The sequence below is a fragment of the Rissa tridactyla genome, chromosome 3 (genome assembly GCF_028500815.1).
Source record: "Rissa tridactyla isolate bRisTri1 chromosome 3, bRisTri1.patW.cur.20221130, whole genome shotgun sequence".
Classification (NCBI taxonomy): domain Eukaryota; kingdom Metazoa; phylum Chordata; class Aves; order Charadriiformes; family Laridae; genus Rissa; species Rissa tridactyla.
Genome location: NC_071468.1, coordinates 122,889,862 through 122,913,066, shown reverse-complemented (window position 1 = coordinate 122,913,066; position 23,205 = coordinate 122,889,862). Strand labels below are relative to the sequence as shown.

At 41.4% G+C, this 23,205-nt stretch overlaps 1 protein-coding gene across 12 annotated transcripts in view; it reads left to right on the top strand.

The window, feature by feature from the left end:
* The window catches only part of PKHD1 (PKHD1 ciliary IPT domain containing fibrocystin/polyductin), a 278,406-nt gene that overhangs the window by 200,583 nt on the left and 54,618 nt on the right, over positions 1-23,205 (top strand). The window contains exon 60 of one of the 12 annotated variants that reach the window (XM_054195536.1): positions 10,142-10,225. The exons of the other annotated variants lie outside the window; for them this stretch is intronic. Coding sequence (XP_054051511.1) covers positions 10,142-10,203 — 62 coding nt within the window. The 3' untranslated portion in view covers positions 10,204-10,225. Of the gene's footprint in view, positions 1-10,141; positions 10,226-23,205 lie in introns of those variants that run through there. 12 annotated transcript variants of the gene reach the window in all.

Below are 23,205 nucleotides of genomic sequence, written 5' to 3'. Positions count from 1 at the left end.
CCTTCCAAAACCCTGACAGCCAGACTCTTAATCTAAAACCACCCCACCCTGGTTAGACAGGTTGAAAAGTATGGTTGCATTAACTAGAACCATCCAAAAATTTATTTTACCTTCTACTTTTTTATTAAAAAACATGCCTGGAGCATTTTTTTGAACTTTACTGAACACTTACATTCTGATTGTGGTTTTAAACAAAAAAAATTCCCCAACTTTTTTTTTATTTTAATTAACATTTAAAATGCTGAAGTGTTTTATTGAAAAAAAAAATGATTTGGCTTTAGTGGGAATCTGTTGGTAGGAGGATTAGTGTCTTGTGGACAATGGATATTTTTATCTGACCAACAGATAACTGAGACTGCATTTTCCCATATTATTTTCAATCTGGACACATCTAAAGCTGTAAAAATTCCTATAGAAGCCTTGCTTACTCTCTAGAGGCAATCAGTTCATTTTCCAGATCATAAAAGGGTAGGTATTGCATATATAAATGTTTATCTGAAGCAACTTCACAGACATTTAAAGTATTGATTTTGTCAACTGCTATTGTAAAAAACTCTCTGAAAGATTGCATAATATTGAGGCTAAACGTCATATATGAATATGCAGAAGTTTGCTAAGTTTCATCAAAAATATGATAAAATATCAGATCTAGGTGTAAACAGCCCAAAATTCTTGTGGATGTGGATCAAGGACTTTTGTACGATCTTCCTTCTTTCAGTACTTTTTATTATTGAATAAAATTCTCAAGTAATAATTGAGGAAGTATATCATTTTGGCACACAGGCTGCCAGTATAATCTAGGGCTAAAGCTGTGTGAAAATGTTGCACCGCATATATTTAATATTCCAAGGACTATGATTAGCTACACCTGCTATGCATAATCATGTGTAGTAATTAAAGATGTTTGAGAAGAGAATGCAGGTTTGGTAGATTTGCAAGGAATGAAACAGATGCAATATTGGCCTGAAACTTTTATCGTTTTCGTCTGAAGCTTTTTTATTTGAAATTTGTTTTTTCTGCAATAAATGGCCCATGAAAAATGGGTTGAACGTAGCAATGGAGGAGATTAAAAGAGCTGTTAACAAGTTATTGTTTTATAAAACCCAAACCTAATATGATCAGAAAATGCCTGTAACTTTTACTTAATTTTCCTGAAAACACATCCCTGGTAAAGATTTCAGCAGACCTTAATTAAGGTGAGACCAAAGTCAAGAACAAAGTTGGGAGTATTTTTTTGATGTTCATGGGAGAACAAGGTTTGAAATAAGACAAAAGGAAAATAAGTTATTTTTGTATATTTGATACCTGTGTGGTGGCTCATCAGGTGTGAGATGGCTCAACCTGCTGAACTAAAGGATCAGCTCTGCTCACTGAGGGCAGCATGGCAGAGTGAGGGACATCTTTGGATGGTGAATCCACCAGCTGGGAAAGAAGGCCCAGAGTTCATCTGGATGCCACCATGAGACTGTGCCTCAGGGGATAGCTCTACCAGGCAAAACACTCCTCTCCATAGTTTGTTTTCGTAAATTATGGAGAATAAACCAGAGTTTGAGATCTGGAAGGAGCAAAGTAGGTCAGTATTGGGGCTGATGTGGCCATATGATGTTTCCATTTTGAAATAGTATAAATTATTTTCCCTCAAACTTATCTGTATCTCAGCCTGTAATAAATACCAATTTTCCTTTTCCAGGGTTATTTCCTTAATTCTGAAGCTAGGATATAAGATGAATGGCATTATTCATTGTCCATGTGATCAATACAGAGAAATGCATATATAAACATAGGAGTATATCACAAGTGCAAACGTATAAGCCTATCAAACTTTATCATCTTGTTCCCTTGGAAAACATCAAATGCTTTTCTCGTGATGAATCCAGAGAACCTTGGGCAAACCCATCCATTTTGCACATTCATTGCTGTAAATGGAGTTTAGCTTTTTGTACCACCCTTTCTACTTATTTTCTAAATTCTTCCTGTACTTTTAAACAGTCATGCACTGGTGTTTATCTGCATAAAATGTAAAATATGTGTACGTATGCATATTAGAAATAATGAAATTTGGAAAAAGTGATTGCAAAGTCAGGTCCCTGACTATGGGAGATAACCTTGGCCCTTAGGATAGCAATCGTTTTTGAAGACGCACTAGCAAATAGTTTATGCCTACAATTGCTATCAGAAATTCTTGGCTTCTCCTTTTTGCCTTAATCTCTGAGAATAAAACACCAGGTTTGTCATTTTCAAATCTGAACTCCCATATTTAAGAAGCTATTTAGAAAAAGGACACCATTTTTAGAGCTTGTGGAATCTTGGAGAGAGCATTTTTTTCCCTGGAGGTAAAAAATAGCTCACTGCCCCCAAAACAACATATCACCTTCATTTAGAAGTCTAGCTCTGGATTTGATATCCACCTCTCTACCTTTCTGTATATAAATGTTGTCTGTGACTTGACCATAAACTTTTTTATCATTGGCATGATGCGGCTACATTTCAGAGTAGTGCTTCTTGAGTTGTGATTTATAAAGCATTGGTGGTCCATGAAACCTGAGTAACTGATGCACACATCACCGATGGATTAATTTAGTAGCCTGTCAGTTAATGTTGAAAAGAATCATTAGACATCTGGAGAACAGAAGGTAAGAAGAATGTCTGGCAAAACTCAGTGGCTCGGTCTTGAGGAGAAATGGATGAGAAATTTAAGAACTGCCTTCAAAAATATGGAAGAGTCCTGTGGAGTAGAAAGACATAAGTTGCTCCCCAAGTCTATAGAATCAGAAATAATGGGCTGAAATTTCACCAAAGATAATTTTAGATGGCGGGGAGGAAATGTTAAAATAAAGACAGCAAAACATTGGAATAGCTTTTCTGAGTGGGTTGTGGAGTCCTGCGGAAGTTATGCAAACATCCTTAGATGATCCAGATAGACATGATCTTTTCCTGAGTTGGGGGAGAGGACGGATCAAAGAACTTCAGAAGGCCTTTTCTATTTTAAAAATTCTGCAAGGTTGCTCAGTGGTCTGAAGGATCACTTGATGTCTGACAGTGATTTATGGGTCCAAAGGCCCATATTGTAGTGGGAAGGTCTGGTAATTAGGACTTTCTAAATACCGCTGATGAAGACAAAGAGTGACTTCAAGGGATGTAATTAATGCAGAGAGATTCTCTCACAACCCATGGCTTGGTCCCTCTCAGCCAGTCTGCTTGCTCTTGTGGAATGCTAATGCACTCAAAAGGTTGTGCAACATGTAGGTGTAGAATTAGTCCCATGGACTCACAGACTGAGAGGAGTTTACAGCACCAGGGAACCAAAACTGAGGTAAGTTCCTTATCTGGGACCTCTCCTCAAAGCTCAGTAGCTCAGACATCAAGCCTTTTCTCCTGAGGCACTGTTTCATTCTTATGTATCATTTCTACTTTAGTGATGCCCACAGATCCGAGTCAGTAGCTGTGTTTTATTACTATTAGATAACATCCAGAAACTTTTCTGACACCTTCTGGAAGAAGCTGCTGATATCAATAGTCAATCCAGAAGGCTTCAGGAGAAAGAGAGGAAAGTGGAGAAATGAGTCAGGGACACAGCTGAGGACAGCAGCCTACATCCTACAGTCTTCCTAGGCTTGATGGCTTTTACCTTTAAGGAGACTAGATGCCTGTGTTTATGCAATTAAAAAAAAGAAATGGGAATTGCATCCTGCAAGTATAACTATATTATTTTCCTCAGATCTTAGAGGCATATCTATAATCCAACCAAACTTCTGAGTGTTAGGTCGCGGAGCTTTACAGGGGAAGCACTGCATTTTGCAACAATTAATTTTGCAGAGGAAGCAGCCTGTTTAAAGACGCCTGCAGCAGTCACTAAAATATGTGTTGTTTTTCAAGGCCACCAGACACACAGTTGGCTAGGTTGGCTAATAAACAAAACAACAATGCAAAAACCCAGCCTCGTGGGGTTTGCAGGAAGAAGGGATGAGAAATAAAATGAGTAATGTTTACCTGCTAGGGGTGGGTGAAGACTATAATTGTTTAGCCCCCAGCAGATCCCTGCAAGGGTTAAAAATGACAAAGATATTAGTTGGTGACTGCTAAGATTGTTGGTTTGAAGCTCTGGGCAAAACACAGACTGTTATTTACCGGACTTGGTCGATTTACTTCTTAATGCAATAATGACCTGTGAAATGAAACGTGAGCTAGACAATTGTTCCTCATTGTTTCCAGTAAAACATCCTTTCATACCCCATTAAACCACCGTTAATTCCATTTGAAAGAGAAGCAGGCACAAACACCAAGGGATATCTCTTTCTTTTCCTCTTTTCCTCTCTTTGAGGGACAGATCAAGGCATGTGGATGGCAAAGAAGCTTTCTTATCCATTTTAGAGGGCGTTGGGCAACTTGTGGCGGCCACATTTCTGGATGAGCACTGCAGAGATCTACTAGATTGGTGCCCAGTGGATCGCATTCCTGAGTTTTGCAGAAGAGAATATCAGCTAACTTGGCAAACAGTGTCAATACAACATGTTTTTCTCTCTTTTTCAGTCCGGCTTCCTTAAGAGTGAGTTTTATGTGATCATCCAGTGTACGTGCATATGTAGGTGCATGCCATTTCCCACCCAGTAATTTTTAACCCATTTTCAGTTTCAATCAAAAGTAGTAGATGGATAAGTTCTCAAAGATAATATACTCCTATAGGTTAAAAAAAAAATTGGGTCTGGGAAGAAAATCGCTATCAGTGAACCCTTCTGTCCCCTCAAAAGGGGATATCTCTTGGATACCAAGAAATGCTCTCTGGAGAGAAACTCCAGTTTTGTGCCCTGACTAAAGGAAAAACTTTTGCACATCGGTACGTGCCAGGGAATCCAGTCACAGCACTATTTCCACTTGCATGAAACTGGTTTTCTTTAATTCCTGACTCTTCTCTGCTGTAGCATATTATTGAGTAACTACAAAAAACGTGGAAATATAAAACTGGAACATTTAAGATGTTCAGATTTTATCTGATGATACTAGATCAAAAAACAAAAACCCAAGAATTTTTTTCCCCTTAATCAGAGCTCTAACATGAGGAAGAAAACCAGTAAGCCATCTTAATGATGAGATAGAAATGTTTTTCTTCTGGAAAACATTGGTGAATAAAAGCAGGCAGAAACTGTTTTCCTACCAGAGTTTCCTGAGAGTTTTCCATGAAAAAAAAAAAAGAAGTGTTTAACCCTTAAAATATTTCAGACAAAATAATTTTTCATTTCCTCCTTTTTTTTGGGGGGGGAGGGGAGAGGAATGTGACCTGATGTTAGTCAAAACCCAGTTTTCTTTCAATAACAGCACAGAAGCCCAACTTCCAGAATAAATTTTCAGTTAGCTTTAATCACTGTGAATAATTCAGAAATATTTAGGACAAATTGTTCCTCAGTTATACTGACATAAAACCGGTAGTCCCCCATTCTGTCTGAAATTATAAAACCTGGATTATAACATTTTCCATTCATCTATGAGATGTTGTTACTGGACAAATAATATTTCTGAATGTGAGGGATCAACTGATTTATAATCTTCAGTATAAGAGGAAACACTTGGGTGGGATGTTGTGTTGCAGATACAGCTGAGAGGGTTTGGTAATGCTTGTTTCACAAAACATGCTGATAAAATCTCCTCAAATTCAGCACATCTGCATGTTGAGTGGTGTGTTACATGCTATACAAAAGGAGAGGAGATCTGGAGAGGGTAGAAGTGGGGACAGTTCTGATGAAGCCCAAAGTCTAGCACAAGAAAGTCCAAATCCTCCGACGTTAGGTTAGCCTTCACATTCATCAGTGGCCCCCAGGACGCCCAACCTTGTCTCCCTTCCTTTTCTGCTCTTTCATTCTGCCTGACCTGTCCGAGATCCCCAGCCCCAACACACGTTTCTGTCCAGGACCCCTTAAGTCCTCTATCTCACAGGACCCCCAAGATCCTCCTGTCTCCAAACCAAAACTCTGAATCTGTGTCTCTTCTTTCTTCCTTTCTGCTATGACTTAACACATTCTCCACAAATCAGGGGTTTAATGCCAAACCTCTTAACCTCCAGAACCTTCCCAAGCAGCAACCAAACTGTCTTCTTGCTGCCTCATAGCCTTACCTGAAACCTAGACCGTGGCATTCAATCAGTTCCTCAGCAGGTTTTGCTCACGTAAAAGGAGATTACCATGGATCAGTGGCTTTTATCCAAGAGTACCCCTGAATTTCATGCAAACCACAGTTTGACAGCCTATCTTGTAATGTTTTCCATCATCATCCCTGTTTTTCAGTTGCTTCTATTTTATTTTTTTTTAATACTCTATACTTTTGTGTTATTTGCTACACTTGATGCCTTTCTTTTCCCGTGCTAGGTTTATGCCTGGGGTAAGATTTTGTCTGTAAGTTTGCTCAGAAATGGTTCAGCTGCAAAGAACAAAACAGAGCCTTTTTTAGTGTATGGTAGAAAACAAATCTCTAAACTCTAGAACCTATGGGCTTGCAGTAAAGGATTGAAAGTTAGCAGGGAAACAACTCTGAGGTCAGTGAAATGTTTGCTATCCACTGTCCCTGCAAAGAAACTCTGTCCAGAACTATTTGTGAAAATAAACTGCAGAGATTCATTATCTTCCGATATCCTGTGAAAGATCTAAGCTTTGACTATTGCTTGTGAAAATTTCAGTTCCTGCTCTGCTGTCTGGTTTGAAGCACAGACATCAAATGCTCTCCTCCTTTCAGCTGTCTCCAAAATACCTGAGTATTTGGAGCCTTAAATCCCATGTTCTAGTTCCCTTGCATTTCGTCTGCTAGTTAACAAAAGAATTCTGGGCACTTCATGACCCTTACTGCTGCCCAAGGTGCTGTGTCCCTAAGAGGCAAACATGTGTTATGTTCTAACTTTACAGATTAGGTCGATGGGAGCCAAGGGATTACGCAGAGTCATCTGCGGTGGAAGGGAGAAGAGATCTCAAAGTTTAGCCATCAACAAGTATGCCATCAACTGCAAATGTGCTGGTTAGATTTTGATTAACCAGCCATATTAGTAAGGCACCTAGCACAGTTTACCTTTTTTGTAGGATTGAAATTTTTTTAATATATGCATATCTATGTCTCAGTGACTGTTTACTTATAAGAACAAGTCTCATTTACAAAAAAAAAAAAAAAAAAAAATCCTTATGGACGGATTCAGTTGCAATTCTGAAGAGATGGAGAACGAGAAGTGCAAAAGCCCTTGACATGCACACGGAGAGAAATGGCCTGGGAAACTAAGTCCTTTTTTCTTCCTTGCCCTGAAATTCTTCCTACATAGCAGTATTCTGAATCAGAGAGAATCACAACTGTATGTTTGTGTGTATGCAAGCATGTGTGTTTATACACAAACACGCAGGCACTGTCCTCACAACTGTGCTTGGAAGCATTTCATCATTTTTTCCCTCTTATCTTCCAAATATTAGTATTTAATGAAATACACATTTCCTTCATTTATTTTGAACCTACTCCAAGGCCAGCAAATACCAGAACCTCAAATGTTATGACAGGATAGATTCTTTATTGGTTTGTTTTCTTTTCATTCTTTCTGTTTGCACTGCGATTTTTTTTTTTTTTAAGATTATAGACCCTTATGTTCTAAGTCAAGGAGACTGGCTTCCAACTGAGGTAGACAAATATGTCCAAAAAAATGTCCCTGAGACCCATCCAATGCAGACAGCTGTGTAGCAAACAGGAAATTGAGGAAGTCAGGTTCATCAGAGACACAGGATTTCCTTCGTGGATGTTTCAGATAAAGCATCTTTAATTTTTCTACCCTGGTTCAGTGCTGTAAAAGAACCATGAGAAAAGCAGCAAAAATGTGGCTTTGTGGCTTGAAGACAGTGATGTGAATGCAGAACTGAAGGGCAAGTTCTCGTGGGGACCATCGCACCTTGGCCATGTTGACATGATCTCTTCCCAGCAAACACACTTGCCTGTCTGTGGTCCAGGCTGAGAGGACATGAGCCAGCTCTGAACTAGAAGCTGTGTCACACAGACACAGAAGGGCAGGACTGGCTAGGGTGGCCACGTTTCCATGTTAATGTGATTACACAGCTTCCACTTCAAGTTGGGCATGGTCCTTCTAGTTCAAACTGTGGGAAGAGCAATCTCAGGTCTGCCTCTAAAGGTCAGTTTGAGTGTCATAGAATCATAAAATGGTTAGAGTTGGAAGCAACCTTAACGATCATCTAGTTCCAACCCCTCTGCCCTGGGCAGGGACACCTAGTGTCCTCCTAGTTTACAACATGCTATGCTAGAGGTTTCACTGCTGGCAGATTTGCATCACAGGAGCCAGCAGGTTCAGCCATCATCATGCGAGCAGTGATTTATTGTGAGAGTGACAGGCTTCTGCTGCAGAATCACTTAGCAGGTCTGAGTTCATTGCAGAACTCTGCTAAAGCCTTCTCCTGTGACTTTGAAGAAGTCACTTCATTATCCTGTGAAATGAGGTTAATTCTGTTTTGTTTTGTTTTGTTTTGTTTTGTTTTGTTTTGTTTTGTTTTGTTTTTTCCCTCCACTTACTGGTTTGTGATGGCTCTTGACATTTCAGTGTTGGAACTAAAGAACTGTCTATGAAGCATCTGGTATGATGTGATCCCAAACTAGTTCAAGGCTCCTATGAAACACTGGGAAAAATTCCATACCAGTAATTAACAGTGTCCATGTGGCATTACTAAAGCAGGCAAGCACTTAGATGTCTGCCTGGATGACCTTAGCTTGCCTTGCTCTCCTATTTGTGCTTTGAGGTTTTGACACAGTCTTGCATTACACAGTCACAGTAACAAGCAGGCAGTTTGGACTCATTTGGTCCAAAAAGTGATTGTTCTGGAGATGGCTCAGGGCTGTGTAGTACCACATGTTTGTATACAAGAGCTCTGCCTTATCTCCTGGAGAAACTGAAACATGTGGGACGAATAAGGACTGGAGGAGAAGAAAGGAAGGTCTTGCAGTACACGTGGTCACTGAAAGCCATGTGAGTAATAGAGCAACATTAAACAAGTCTTTTAAACCAAACCATTTGCCCACGACCGCGTCCATGTCCCCATAGCATTTCAACTCTTGCCTAGATGCAGCCATGCCTGAGCATGGTGCTTGAGAATGTTAGTGGCAGGGACAAAAACGGCGCTGGGGAACGCAGTAATGGTTAAAGTGTGTTGGTAATCATGAGCCAATGCGTGAGATCACATGCTAACACTATTTGGTTACTGGTGTAGAAGCAGTCTGGGTGATATGCACACCCAAAAAAAAGCAGTAAGTGCAGAAAACATCTCTCTCAGATTCAGCCATAGTGCACCCAGGACAGGGACTTAACAGGGCATTTTAGCTAATGAAACTGTAAATGTTGTCTAAGCTTGGTACACCCCAAAAGCAACTTTTCATGTTATAATTACCAAAACAAAACATGCAAGATCTTAATTTGTAAGGAATATCTTTGAATGGATGTTATCGCTTTATCAAGTTCAAAGCACATGTGGTTGACACCATGAGCACCTTGGTATGCTCAGGATACGTGACATGAGTATTAATGTAATTATTAGTTAAGATAATTGGTTGAAAAGAACATATGAATTTCATAGTGTATTTATGGAGAAACAGATCAGTGCTTTGGAAAAATAGTCACTTCACTAGCATTGCGTTTAAGAAACTCGAAAATAAATATTTGCACCTTGCGTAATTACATTGAATACTCATACTAAGATCATGCCAAAAATATAGTTATTAACTTACTATATAAAACTTTATATGCATTTTAATATACACACATAAAAATACAAAAGATTATAAAATCATCCTCCATTCTCCAGTTGCTGGAAAAAGATACACAAAGCTAGTGAAGCAGCTATCAAGCTAAAACGTCGTAAGCTGTTCCGGTACTTCTTTTCTTTTCAAAGAAAAGGTGGTGTTTTTTTTTTCCTTTTTTCTCCTGTATTGTAAGCACGTTTAATTGGCAACGGTACCTCAACTTGCCTAAGAAAACAGGTTGTCCAGATGGGGCAACCTTGCAACTGTAATCTATCTCTGAATGGGGGTCACCGACCTGAGTCAGATATTGGTCCCGCTTGGGACTTCTGTGTCTTTGCTTTATTTCTTTATCTTTTCTTTTTTTTTTTTTTTTTTTTTTTTACAGTTCTGGGTAACTGCCCACTAATTTCAGTTTCAAGAGGCCCTATTTTCTGGTTGCTTGGGTAAGGCGAGATGAATTAAAACTTTGGCATAGACCTTACTTGAGAGACCAATAGAGAATTTAACTTCTGTGTTTGACAAGCTAATTGGCCAAGGTTTAAAACCATCGGTTATGCAATAAAACTGTATGTAATTAATTAAAGGGAGCTGATTATTTTCAGTCGGGCTCTGTTCCTGAAATATCCTCCTACTCACTAATAAACTTTGTTCCTGTGGTGTTTTTTCTGAAATTAATAAGCAGATTGCAAAACTGGAATAAGTCTGCCTCACTGTTTTCTTCCCATGCTCGCTAGGACACAACTGTTACCAGACTGAAAATGAAGTTTCATCCCTATGAGGTCTATATTGCAAGCACACTATTTTTTTTCCCCCTGTGAGATTGATAGGAGATTGTAGCATTAGCTGATCAAAGGCACTCACTGGGTTCAGGTTTGTACCAAAAGTAAATATGAAGGAAATAGAGGGTACAGCTCTATTGCGTACATGCTCAGTTGAAGAAAATATTTGAGAAAAACAATTTTCCAAATAGGTTAGGAAATTATTAGGGGATTAATGATTAGGGGACTAGAACATGTCTCTTCTGAAGAAAGGCTGAGGGACTTGGTTCTTTTTAGTCTGGAAAAAAGAAGGCTGAGGGGGGATCTTATCAACGCTTATAAATACTGAAAGGGTGGGTGTCAGGAGGATGGGGCCAGGCTCTTTTCAGTGGTGCCCAGGGACAGGGCAAGAGGTAACGGGCACGAACTTGAACATAGGAAGTTCTGTCTCAACATGAGGAGGAACTTCTTTCCTGTGAGGGTGACAGAGCCCTGGCACAGGCTGCCCAGAGAGGTGGTAGAGTCTCTGTATCAGAAGACATTCCAAACCCGCCTGGACGCGTTCCTGTGCAACCTGCTCTGGGTGACCCTGGTCTGGCCGGGGGTTGGACTAGGTGATCTCCAGAGGTCCCTTCCAACTCCTATCATTGTGTCATTCTGTGATTCCGTGATAGCTGAGGAGAGTCCTTGACTCTTCTTGGACCTCTGCTACTGATTTTGTGCACCTCGTGACAAATTACTTCAACTTTCTGTCCATGTCTTACTCTGAAGTGTGGCCACAGTAAAAGCAGAGCTCACATTGGAGCAGGGCTGGGCTGTAAAGTCTCAGGTCCCTGTGTCTTTGGAGATGGGCACAACTGCCTTCTTTCCATCTCTGGAGAGGGAGACAAGAAAAAAGCAATAGCAGGACCTGTCAGGAATGAAACCTGGTAGAGTATAGCTTGCTGTGGGGTAGAGGAATAGTCTATGCCTCTTCTTGAGGGCTTTTTCAGCCCTCTGACTCTAAATGCTACATGTTATTATCCTAAATTATTAAAGGTGTAAGTAGAACCAATGAAAGTCATATTTGCATTGCAGAAAAATTATATGATCTCCCCCTCGCTGTTCGAAACCACAGTGTAAGACACCCAGAGATGTCCCTGCTTACTGCAGGGGGGTTGGACTAGACGACCTTTAAAGGTCCCTTCTAACCCAACGCATTGTATGATCCTATGATCTAAGTCATCTTTAGAGAAACTGTTTTGTCCATCTCCCTGTGCAGCACACTTCAGGTGGCTGGTTTGGACCATTGTGCAGTGAGGGAAACCTGCTTTCTCCTCTGCCTCTCTAGGACCCAAGGAGACAAACTTCCTCAGTCACTCAAACTTGTGTCTGAAGTAAGAAGGAAGCCCCATGGAAGTCAGTGACCACACAGAACTGAAAACTTACGTTGCTCTTGGGATCCCTTTCCCTCAGGAAAATATCCCTGAGGCTCTCTGGAGAAAGGATGTGATTCTTTGTATGCCTCTACAGGTCTACAGAGAAAAGAAACCAAAAGTGGCCAGAGTTTAAGTACAAGTGCGGTGCTGCCCACAAACAGGAGTCAAACCCTACACAACTCCAACATCGGCTTAAAAATCAGGGTCAAGGTTTATCATGTTTCTAGTGACTTGTTGAAGGCAGTGGTTGCTTTGGAAAGAATACTGAGGATCTATAGACTGACTTTTTTTCTCATAGCTGTGCCTTCCAAAGCAGCCTTTCAAGAACAGTTTGACCTGAAAGTTGAGCCAATTCCTGGGCTATTTGTTGATGTATCTTGTCTCACCCGCTCTTTTAGCCATTCTAACCTCCAGTGACAAGGCTTCCTGGAATTTGTGTGACTGACAACTTCTGGGCACAAGATCGTCCTTAGGAATTATTATTAATAGGGAACAATACCTCCATGTATGGCAAACTAAACAAGTCATGCTTATTCTCTAACATATTCGTGTATCAATGTTGGATATTTGCAGGGGATTTTTTTACTCTTCTCCCTGCAATGTGAGTGTGGGGCCTGTTTCAGTAGAAGGCAGTATAGAAGCTAGCTTGTTTACTTTGACCAATTTTACTTGTAGATTATGTTTCCAAAGAAGCCCTTTGTAACTAATAACTCTTCACTGCAACCCTGAAGGGCTCACAAGTTATGGGATGGTGGATTATAGAAGAGGGTGGGTGGGAAAAAGTCAATAATAATACCAATAAAAAAGCCATCTTTCTGATCAAAGCAGAAAATGCTTGAATAAAGATTATATTAAAAAAGAAAAATGTAGAGGTCTTGTTAAAACCTTTGGGTTACTGTCCAGTTATGTGGATTTTCCCTCTAGTGCTTATTCTGGCATTCATTAAACCCTGATAAGTTACATAGAAACACTTGAAAGAATGATTAGAAATGCTATGTGTGAATAATAGAATTGCTTAAAGGGAAATGGAAATTCTTAAAGGGAAATGCATACTGACATGGAAAGTGAACTTGTGTAATTTTCTCATTGTCCAGGGTTATTATCTTATTCCTCTTTTTTTTTTTTTTTTTGAGGGTGTTGAATTTGTATGCTTTTATATTCACAGTTTGGGGGCTGCTTAGGAAAATAATATTTCTTTTCACTTAGCTCCAGTGGGAGGCAGTTGTGTTGAAGGTCTTTCAAAAAGCAAAGTCTCTTTTTTCAGGTGCCTTTCTTTGAAAGGTTTAGGCTACAGTTTGTGGGCTAAGCAAAAAAAAAAAAAAAAAAAAAAAAACAAAAAGAAGAAGAAGAAACCCAAAACAAGCCAGCAGCCCTAACTCAAAGCCAACCCAGATCCTTCCTCAAAGTTGTCTGTGTGACCCTTTACGAGGAGAGCACATGGTGGTTTTGCCTGTGCTCCCAGTGTAGAGTGAGCACGGGGCCACATTTCTTCAGCTGTTTGATCTCTTTACCTCAATGTGACCTATTCACTTGGACTCAGTGCCAGCCTAAACTCAGCTGCTTCAGCTGTGATCCTCTAGAAGTGACATTGGGGTGACCTTGGGTCTGTTGGTGAAAAACGGTATGAATGTTCCCTGGTAAAGGATATGTCTAAATCTTAAATAACTTCATTAGGAGTTGGAGACCAGACACCCAATTCTTTGTGTCACTCTGGAAATCTCAGTCTGTGACTTGGAGTGTCTGGTGAAGGTTCTTCCCACCAGTTAGACATGTCCAAGAACCTGACCATATTAACAGACATGTGATGGAGGACCTAGGAGAAAAAGATGTTTTGAAGTGAGAAATAAAAGTGGATTGTACCATCAGCTGAGCAATTTTAATGCTGGATTTCTTGAACTGCAAGAGCAAAAGTCCATCATGCAACTCCTTTTATGCAACTCCTCAGCAGTGCCTCAGTCTCTGTGTGTTTGCAGTGGTTTAAGAGCTATCATACTGCAGCAAATGGGAGTGAGCCAGAAATTTTCCTGCTGTGAGGAATTTACAGCTCTAAATGGAGAAAACAAAGGGCAGGAGGGGAAAATGAGGCACAGCCAGGTATGTGGGTTTTGAGTAAGTCCATGGCAGAGCCAGAAGCCTTACCGTGGCTGTTCCAGTCTCAGTTTTCCTCTCCACCCTCCAGTGCTCTGAGGGAGAAAGTCCTCATAATTCAGCTTCATCCCCTTTTTCACCGGTTAGCTGGTTTGTGGTTAGAAGGTCCAACAGGTCCATCTTGGCAGGCCAGGTCATAACCCTGTCTTGCCAACAGGACTAACAAGGGAACAGTTTGTATTGCAAGAAACAATGGAGCCAGCACCTTTGGGAAGTTTTTTGCTTGAGTAAGGGTTTATTGCTTGCTTACTTGGTGTTTCTCTTTAAACAACCAAAGTGTTAGTGCCCGCAATGTCAAGCACTGGAAGGTTAAATCCAAATTAAGTTGTTGCCGCAAGAACATGTTCTATTCCCTTTCTTTACTCTTCATGTTACAGAAATAATATATTAGCACTGCAGAGGCTCAGGCAGAGGGGAACAGAGCTGATCCTGTGGTTGAATTACGAAGTCAAGCTATAAAAGCCCTAATCTAAACTGTGGGATAATGAGATGTGAGAGGATTTTCTGAGGTCCACCGCTGATCACACCATGTTTGTTTAGTAAGATGGGAGTGTTTTCACTGAGATAAAAGCATAGATTTTATTGAGAGAAGTTTCAAAAACAACCTCCAATACTTTAAGCCACAGTGATTTAATGGGACATGGACAAGTATTTTTAAAGCTATTCTGAAGTTTCTTGCTCTACATAGATATGTGTGGGTAGAATATTGACATGTCTTTCTTTGCCAATGTTATCCACTGGAATTTGGGAAGTGTTTTTTCTTTGTATTTTCTTTTTCAACGTGTGGTCAAAAAAATCTCTAATTTAAAGGATGAAACCCTGCACCTATGAACTCAAAGTCTGTGTTGACACAACCCTCAAAGAGGGTTCTGTGGAGAAACTCAGGGCTTGGTGATCTCCTCGATCTATCCAACTTTCACCCCCACAAAGACCACAGAGGCAGATGATGGCAGGGTAGAAATACCTGCAGGCTCCCATGGACAGGCAGTCTAGGTGTGCCTCACCATCTACAAAGCTTTCAGGCAGGCTGAGGCTCACCTCATCACATATGCTCTGAAAGTTGGTTTTCCCTTGTTCTCTTTCATTGCTAGTTTATTGTTGCTGTGAGCTGTGGGTCAGGTCCTGAGGGATACCTTGTGGTGTCCTAAGGAGAAGGTATAGGTGTATCCTGAATGTCAGGGTTAGGGTTAGGTAAGCTTGTATTTTCAAAGACAAATTCAAGTTCTACTCAAAAGATTCATCTTGCCTAACTGAAATTATTTATCTCACCTTAAAATTGTTGTCTAAGATGCATAAATTTCCCTTGCAAGGTGTTGATTTCTCTCAGCTGAAGGAGCCAAGCTCAGACTTAAGTGCTTGTGTTTAAATGTTTAAACATGTAAGTTAGATAAGAAGCCAGACGTAGGGAACTTTCACAAAGAAAGAATTGCATGGAGACTATTTCCCATGTGGTCAACGGAGATGTTCTCTGAACTGGTTTTGTAAGACTCCATCATAATTTGGTTGATAAAAATATCGTAATGCAAAACCACGGCCTTCTGAGGATGGAACTAGTCATAGAATCATAGAATCATAGAATCTTCATGGTTGGAAAGGATCTTTGAGATCATCGAGTCCAACCATACAAACACACACACAAAAAAAAAAACAAAACAGAAAAAAACTACAATCTCTGCCACTAGAGCATGCCCTGAAGTGCCACATCTAGACGTTTCTTAAATACCTCTAGGGATGGTCACTCAACCACCTCCCTGGGCAGGATGTTCCAGTGCCTGACCACTCTTTCAGTAAAGGAATTCTTCCTCATATCTAACCTAAACCTCCCCTGCTGCAGCTTCAGACCATTTCCTCTGGTCCTGTCATTATTCACCTGGGAGAAGAGGCCAACACCCACCTCTCTCCAACCTCCTTTCAGGGAGTTGTAGAGGGGCAATGAGGTCTCCCCTCAGCCTCCTCTTCTCCAAGCTAAACATGCCCAGCTCCCTCAGCCTCTCCTCATATGACCTGGTCTCCAGACCCCTCCCCAGCCTGGTAGCTCTCCTCTGGACATGCTCCAGCACTTCACTGTCCCTCTTGTAGCGAGGGGCCCAGAACTGAACACAGTACTCGAGGTGAGGCCTCACCAGTGCCGAGTACAGAGGCACCATCACACACAATAGGGATTCCTGCTGGCCATGCTATTCCTGATACAAGCCAGAATGCTTTTGGCCTTCTTGCCCACCTGGGCACACTGCTGGCTCATGTTAAGCTGGCTGTTCATCAGCACCCCCAGGTCCTTTTCTGCTGGGCAGTTTTCCAGCCACTCTTCCCCAAGCCTGGAGCGTTTCTTGGGGTTGTGACCGAAATGCAGGACCCGGCACTTGGCCTTATTAAACCTCATACAGTTGGCCTTGGCCCATCGATCCAGCCTGTCCAGGTCCCTCTGTAGAGCCTTCCTACCCTCAAGCAGATCAACACTCCCACCTAGTTTGGTGTCATCTGCAAACTTACTGAGGGTGCACTCAATCCCCTCATCGAGATCATCGATAAAGATATTAAACAAAACTGTCCCCAAAACTGAGCCCTGAGAGACACCACTGGTGACCGGCCACCAAGAGGATTTCACCCCCTTAACCACAACTCTCTGGGCACGGCCATCCAGCCAGTTTTTTACCCAGCGAAGAGTACACTTGTCTATGCCATGATTCGCCATCTTCTCCAGGAGAATGCTGTGGGGGACGGTGTCAAAGGTCTTATCAAAGTCCAGATAGACAACGTCCACAGCCTTCCCTGCATCCAGAAGGTGGTTCACATGGTCATAGAAAGAGATCAGGTTGGTTAAGCAGGACCTCCCCTTCCTAAACCCATGCTGGCTGGCCCTGATCCCTTGGCTGCCCTGCACTTGCTGTGAGATCTCACTCAAGATGATGCTCTCCATGATCTTTCCTGGTACTGAGGTCAGGCTGACAGGTCATTAATGTTGGTTTTTTTAGTGAGATGCAGAAGAGATATTCACTCCCTCTGACTAAAATTTCCTGATAGTGGGTAGCTAACATTGAAATTTTGCCAGACTCACTGTTAGATCTCTGATCTAGTGGTGTGTTGGATGTAGTGGTGAATGTGAATAGAAAAATATATCAGCAATATAGTTGTGGTTCTGAGTTTTTACCTCAAACATTATGTGGCCTCTATGTTTTGTGTAGTATGTCAATACCTAGAATTTGTGTAATTTTAGTGCTTTTTTTTTTTTTAATTTTTTTCAAGCTTCTGAGGTAAAATTTAACTTTATCCATTTTTATTGTGAAAAGACCGTCTATTTTGATTTCACGTGCAAACTTGATTTTTCACTTTTGTGTTTAAAGGAACTTTTTTATCTTTATTTATTTCCCTTATCATTCTTTTTTTTTTATTGAAAGTAATAGTAAAAGGAAGACCAAGATAGTAGTCCCACAAATAGTGTTTGAAATTAGATACAACTGATGATTTTAAAATACTTATTTTGTTAAAAAATCAGAAAATTGAATATTGACATGAAATCGTTTGATTTTCCAAACTAGGAGATGGTCCTGTGAGCGTGAGCACTTGGGAACTGTCATTTCCTGTGTTTTTTTCTTTTGTGACTGATTGATGTTGAAGAAATTGAAAGCTCTGAAGGCATCTTTTCCTTCAGCTTAAGAACTTGAGGATGGAAGGGGTTTTGCTATCAAAAGATGTTTCTAAGACATCTTCTCTAACCCCATTAAGTGAAAATAATAAGTGAATTAAAATTCTAGGATACGTGAAGGCAGAGGTGGAGGAACACATCCATGGTGTGACTGCACAAGTCTTCCTTCCACAAGAAATCCAGTAAAAAGATTCATCTTCAACTAAAAGAAAAAAAAAAAAAGATTTCAATACAAATACTTTAAGATTCACATTACCCATTTTAAAATAACAGACCTCATCATATCCTGACATAAATATGTGCCGGTGTTTTTGAAGGACTGACATGTCATCCCTGACCTACATGTGCTCTTAACCCCAGCACTGTCCTTCCTCCTGTTTTACCAAGCTGAAATTACATGTTTTATTAGAACTCAGGTATGACTACGCTCCAAAATGAGGTGACTTTTCATCTGAGGAATCCTTGGAAGATCTGTTTTTCAACCTGTTCCCAGCCACAGAGAGACTAGCAGACCTAGCCATATGTCTGTCTTGACCCCTGGAATATCAGAGGGAAACCTCACAGTGGGTTCAAGGCATGCACGTTCACTTATGTCTTCCTGAATCTCCCAAACAGAAATCATCTGTATCAGGGAGTGTGTATATGTCCTGCAGCCAAAGGGAGAGGAGGCTCCTTGCTGCAAGTCTTTATTTTATTCACACAAAGTCTCTTTGTTCTCATCAGCTTGCACTGAGGCTACTAACTGTAGTTTCCCTCCCATCACTGAGGTAGGCTAATTAAATGATAAATTTTAAGTAGATTGGGCTATTGCAGCAATGCATTGGGTTGACTGGTTGAACTGAAGAAAGCTCCTTCTTTTGCCACCACATTAATGCAAAAGGTGTTCAGCATTAAATAATTCTGCCCTCCATTTTGTAAACTGAAACCGTTCTTAGTTTTTCTGCAAAATATTGCCAAAACTGCCTTAAGTGTGTGTATTAACGGTGGTGTGGCATGTGTTTGTAATATCTGAATAAAGCATGCATACACATATATATATATATTTACATTGAAAAGTGGTAGATGGATAATGGGATTCTGCTGTCTTTGGTGTGCAGACCACCGAAATAGTGAAGACATCTCTTTCTTTTCTCCTGCTGTCCCAATCCCTTTGGTCACCATCACCCCCCCTGCAATCCAGTGATCTAAAAAACAAGGACTGGCGGTGACAAAGCATCAGGGGGAGGCTAAAATCCGTGTGGCATGTGACATAGAGAAAAGGTCACATTGCCCTGCATCAGCCCTCTCTTAAGTCAAGTTAATTAATGGTTCTTTTTTTTTCTAATGCAACTGGATGGGCCTCCAGGCAAAGTGCTATTTGTAATGGCACCACATTCTGGAGTCACTCAGGCTGATGCTGGCTATGCTCCTGCATGTCTCCATGTCTTCAGGCCAGGAAGCACCAGCTCAACCCTATACTCACTTTTCAGGTGTGCACATTGCTCCCAAGTCACCTGGCAAAGGATGACAATGACCCTGATTTAGGTGGCTTTCCATAGAAAATCCAAACGGTAGCATGAGTGCCATGAAACAGAGCAGAGAGAAGATGCAACAGAAGGCTCAAATGAAAGGCCACAATAATTTCAGTCTTCTTTGTTGTAGAGGCACAATGGAATCCTGTCCACAGCAGCAGAGACACTGGTGGAGCACCTAAAGAGGGAGGGAGACTGATGTGTCCAAGGTGTGCCCATGGTCCTTGTGAGGGCAGCTCTCAGGCTGGGCAGCAGTCCCTGTCTCTCTCATCAGCTCTGCCTCCACCTTGGCTGGGAGATGTGTTCCGCCCTGTCCCTTCTGTCCTTGTGCACAGATGTATGTTGGCTGAGGTGATGCTCCTGACACTGGACCTGCTTGGGGTCCTGCCGAGAGGGCTGACCTCATGCTCCTGCTATTCTTGCTCTCTGCAAGAACACAGACTTGGCCCATGCTTCTGACTCCTGCTGGCATTGATGACTGCTGTGGATCAACTGTGTCTGTCCGTGAGCTTGTGCTCAGAGTAAATGTTTCTGTGCACACCTTGCCGTATTGTTAAAGAAACAGCAAGGGTTTTTACTGAGGTTCACAGTTCTCAGTCAAGTCAAAGGCAGATAACAGATTGTTCTCTCCAAAAATCACAGTTGGCAGAGTCCTGGTGGTGTAGCCACTCCTCATCTCATCCCACTTTTCCTCTTGTATTTGCTCAGCGTGTCTGTAAGAAGGATTTCTACAGCTAGCTTGTTTTTGTGAGGCTTTATGCACTCATGTTTCACCCACTGTTTCTCAGAGCATCTTGATTAGAGGGATGCCCATGCATGATGAGTTGAGGAGGGGGCTTACTTGATGTCATCATACATCAGACTGTTTCCCACAGTTACATGAGGCCATAACCTCACTGAACTCAGAGATTATGACTGACTATTGAAGACCAGAGTTGGGTGCAGCTGCATCAACCCAGAGAGACACTAGCTGAGTAGAGACAGGAAATTATTCCCAGATTTGCTCCTCTGATGACTCCAAACCGCCCAAACCCATCCTCCTTGTATTAATTAAGCTGCAGTGGGTAGGCATGTCTCTCTTCAGCTGCTGTCAATCTATTGCTCATTTCCAGCAGGGAGATAACAGCTAGGAGGTGACTAGATTGTCCCTTCCTTCTCTTCCACTCCAGTTTGAAGCCTGCTTTTGCAACAAACAGAAGGCACACAGCAACAGCTTTGTTTCCTGCCTCACTAATAATGGTTTTAATAATTACCTCAAATTGGTTTTGCTCCACTTAAATATTTTTCTACTGCAAGAAAACATCAGCTCCATCCTTGTAAACTGCTGAATGAACAGTTATAGTTTGTTTGCAACACGTACGCAACGAATTAAAAACATCTTAGCGTGAGAAAATCCAGCAACCTCCATCAATGCCAGGAGATGGCCAAATATTTCAAACAATGTCTGCTTGGTCTTTGCCTCTGGGTATGAACTGTTGTCTTGGAGTGCCCAGAATTAATACTGGCTGCAGGTTTCCCTGTTCATTTCCTTCAGCTTGAGCTACCTCTCTAACTGACGTGGCCTGTGCCCTCTGTTAAATTTTGTAGGTAATTTTGTGGTCCCAGAAGTGCTCTTCAGGGGCAGATGTTAAGGTGGATTGGGGCTGTGCCCATGCTAAAATAAATAAAGTGGTGGCAGACCACGGACATGGAAACACAATCCTCTGCTCTGCAAAAATGCTTACAATAGCCCCTGGCATGCTTTTGTCCTGGGCCAATTAAGGCTCTCGCAAACAATTCTTGGGTGCAGTTTGGGAGTTAAAGTGGGCCAAGGAACATTCCCAGTTGGTCTGTTGGATGAATCCATCCTATTTTGAAAGCTGAGAGAGTTTAATAGATGAATGCAGCCAGACCATGTCAGTTGGCCTCAGTGTCTGGGAATACTCCTGGGCACATTTAATTTACTAGTGAAGATGTAGCCAGAATGTCTCTTCAGGACCATTCATTACTTATATATCTGTGTTGAAGTCAATTTTTTTTTTTGCACTAGTCTGATTGTATCCCACTGCCTCTGGTTTTAAAGCTCTTATTTTTTCTTTTGGCTGCCGTAGCTGATCTGGGATGTGATCTGCTGTCTTCATAAATCTGCACTGTGTTGTTTACTCAGTCTTCAAAGATGCTCAGATTCCAAGAGCTGATGTTTTGGGGTTTTTTTCCCACTCTGAGAGGATTAAGCAGCCCTGATTATAGTCAATTAAAAGGCATCCTTTCTCTTTTTCAGCCTATGTGTTAAATTTTTTGAACAGTTTTTTGTTCTTTTCTACCTTTTTAGTTACTCTCTGATATTTTAGATAGTCAGCACAGTCATTGCTGACTCTGTACAGGTATGGATAGCTGGGTAGGAAAAATCTGCTGATATCCACTTCATTTTTAACTCTACGAGTGCCTCCATGCTCCTGAGCTGCTTGGAGCAGGATATGTCTCATAAGAACAGTGGGGAGCATGGTGGTACTGCTCTGCAGTACCAGATGTGGCTGCAAAGATCTCAAACCTTCTGACTACCTTTGTGCTGGTAAATTACTAAGCACCAGAGCCAATTTTATGTCCTTTGGGTTGACTTTCAGTGTGGCCACATACATAATTATTAAGCTCCTTTATCCTCCAGACCAGCCTGGTTGCATCCAAACTGAAAAGGTCGCAGATCACGCTAACCCTCAGACAGCTTCTAGACACTTTTTTGGTCAGTGTTAGTTGACCTAGACAAAAAAACATGCCAAGCGTTGTTCTAGGAATGTAAACTATGTGTGACTGAGTACCAGGGCTAAGGCATAAGTGTAGACATAGCCTCAGTGTATCTCTTTTTAGGGCTGATGGAAAATTTCTGTGTCCCACTGTGTCCCAGAAGGCAGAGTTGAGCCTGGAAAATGTATGGTTTAAGCTTTTGAGATTTTTCAGCATGGGCAGCATGTCTAACATGCCATCCCTACTCCAACCCCAGATGAAGAAATGTCTCTGTGGCGGTTCAGACATTTATTCTGCTTGTATTTTTCTGTCTTCTGTGCAAGAAAGAAATTCAGCCCACCAGAATCTCAGGTTTTGTTGTTGCTGGCTGCAGTGTTCATAGCTAGGTTCTGAGATGTTTTGTCCCTCCTCAGTCCTCATTGGCATTACTAGTGTTGAGAGTGATTTCCCCCCTCCTATAGGAGACATTTGGTGCCTGGGAGTAGGAGGACTCAGAAAGGTTACAGTTTCCCTCAAATCCTTTGTATTGGTCTCTCAGATATGGAATAAAAGCAAGAGCATTAATTAAAAAAGCACCTGCGGAAGCAAAGCAAAGGGCTAAGTGATGTCTTCCCGCTCTTACAGTGTTGGTTCTGTTGGTTAAGGCAGCGAGAAGACAGATTTGGGGAGTACTGGAGATGCTTGGGCAGTCTTCAAAGAAGTAGTTTTCATTGATGCTACTTGCTCAAATTTTATGTAAAGGTAGAACCAGAACTATTCCTGTTCACAACATATTGTATGCAAGGCTTCTTGCATCCGTCTCTCCAAATGTTCAAGGCCATGTTGGATTGGGCTTCGAGCAACCAGGTCTAAAGGGAGGTGTCCCTGCCCAGGGCAGGGGGTTGTAACTAGATGATCTTTAAGGTCCCTTCTAACCCGAATCATTCTATGATTCTTGTAAACCCCTTTTCACTAGTTATTAAGTGGACAGAATTGATAACTAAGTTTTGGTGTTTATTCCCAAATTTACTGTGTATGATTTGGATTACCTGTTAAAATACTGACCATCTGAGCTTGAATTACATGAAGAATCTGAAAATTAAACTAGAATGTAGCTGGCAGATTCCGGGAAACCTTTGTTCCCAGCAACAGGAGAAGGTGAAGCATCAGGCTGGATATGAAGGCTGGACCTTGTGTAAGTACATCCTTAGCTCCCCATAGGACTCAGTTCCTAAAAAGTAAAGCTCTCTTTCTTTTCCTGCTCTCTTTCA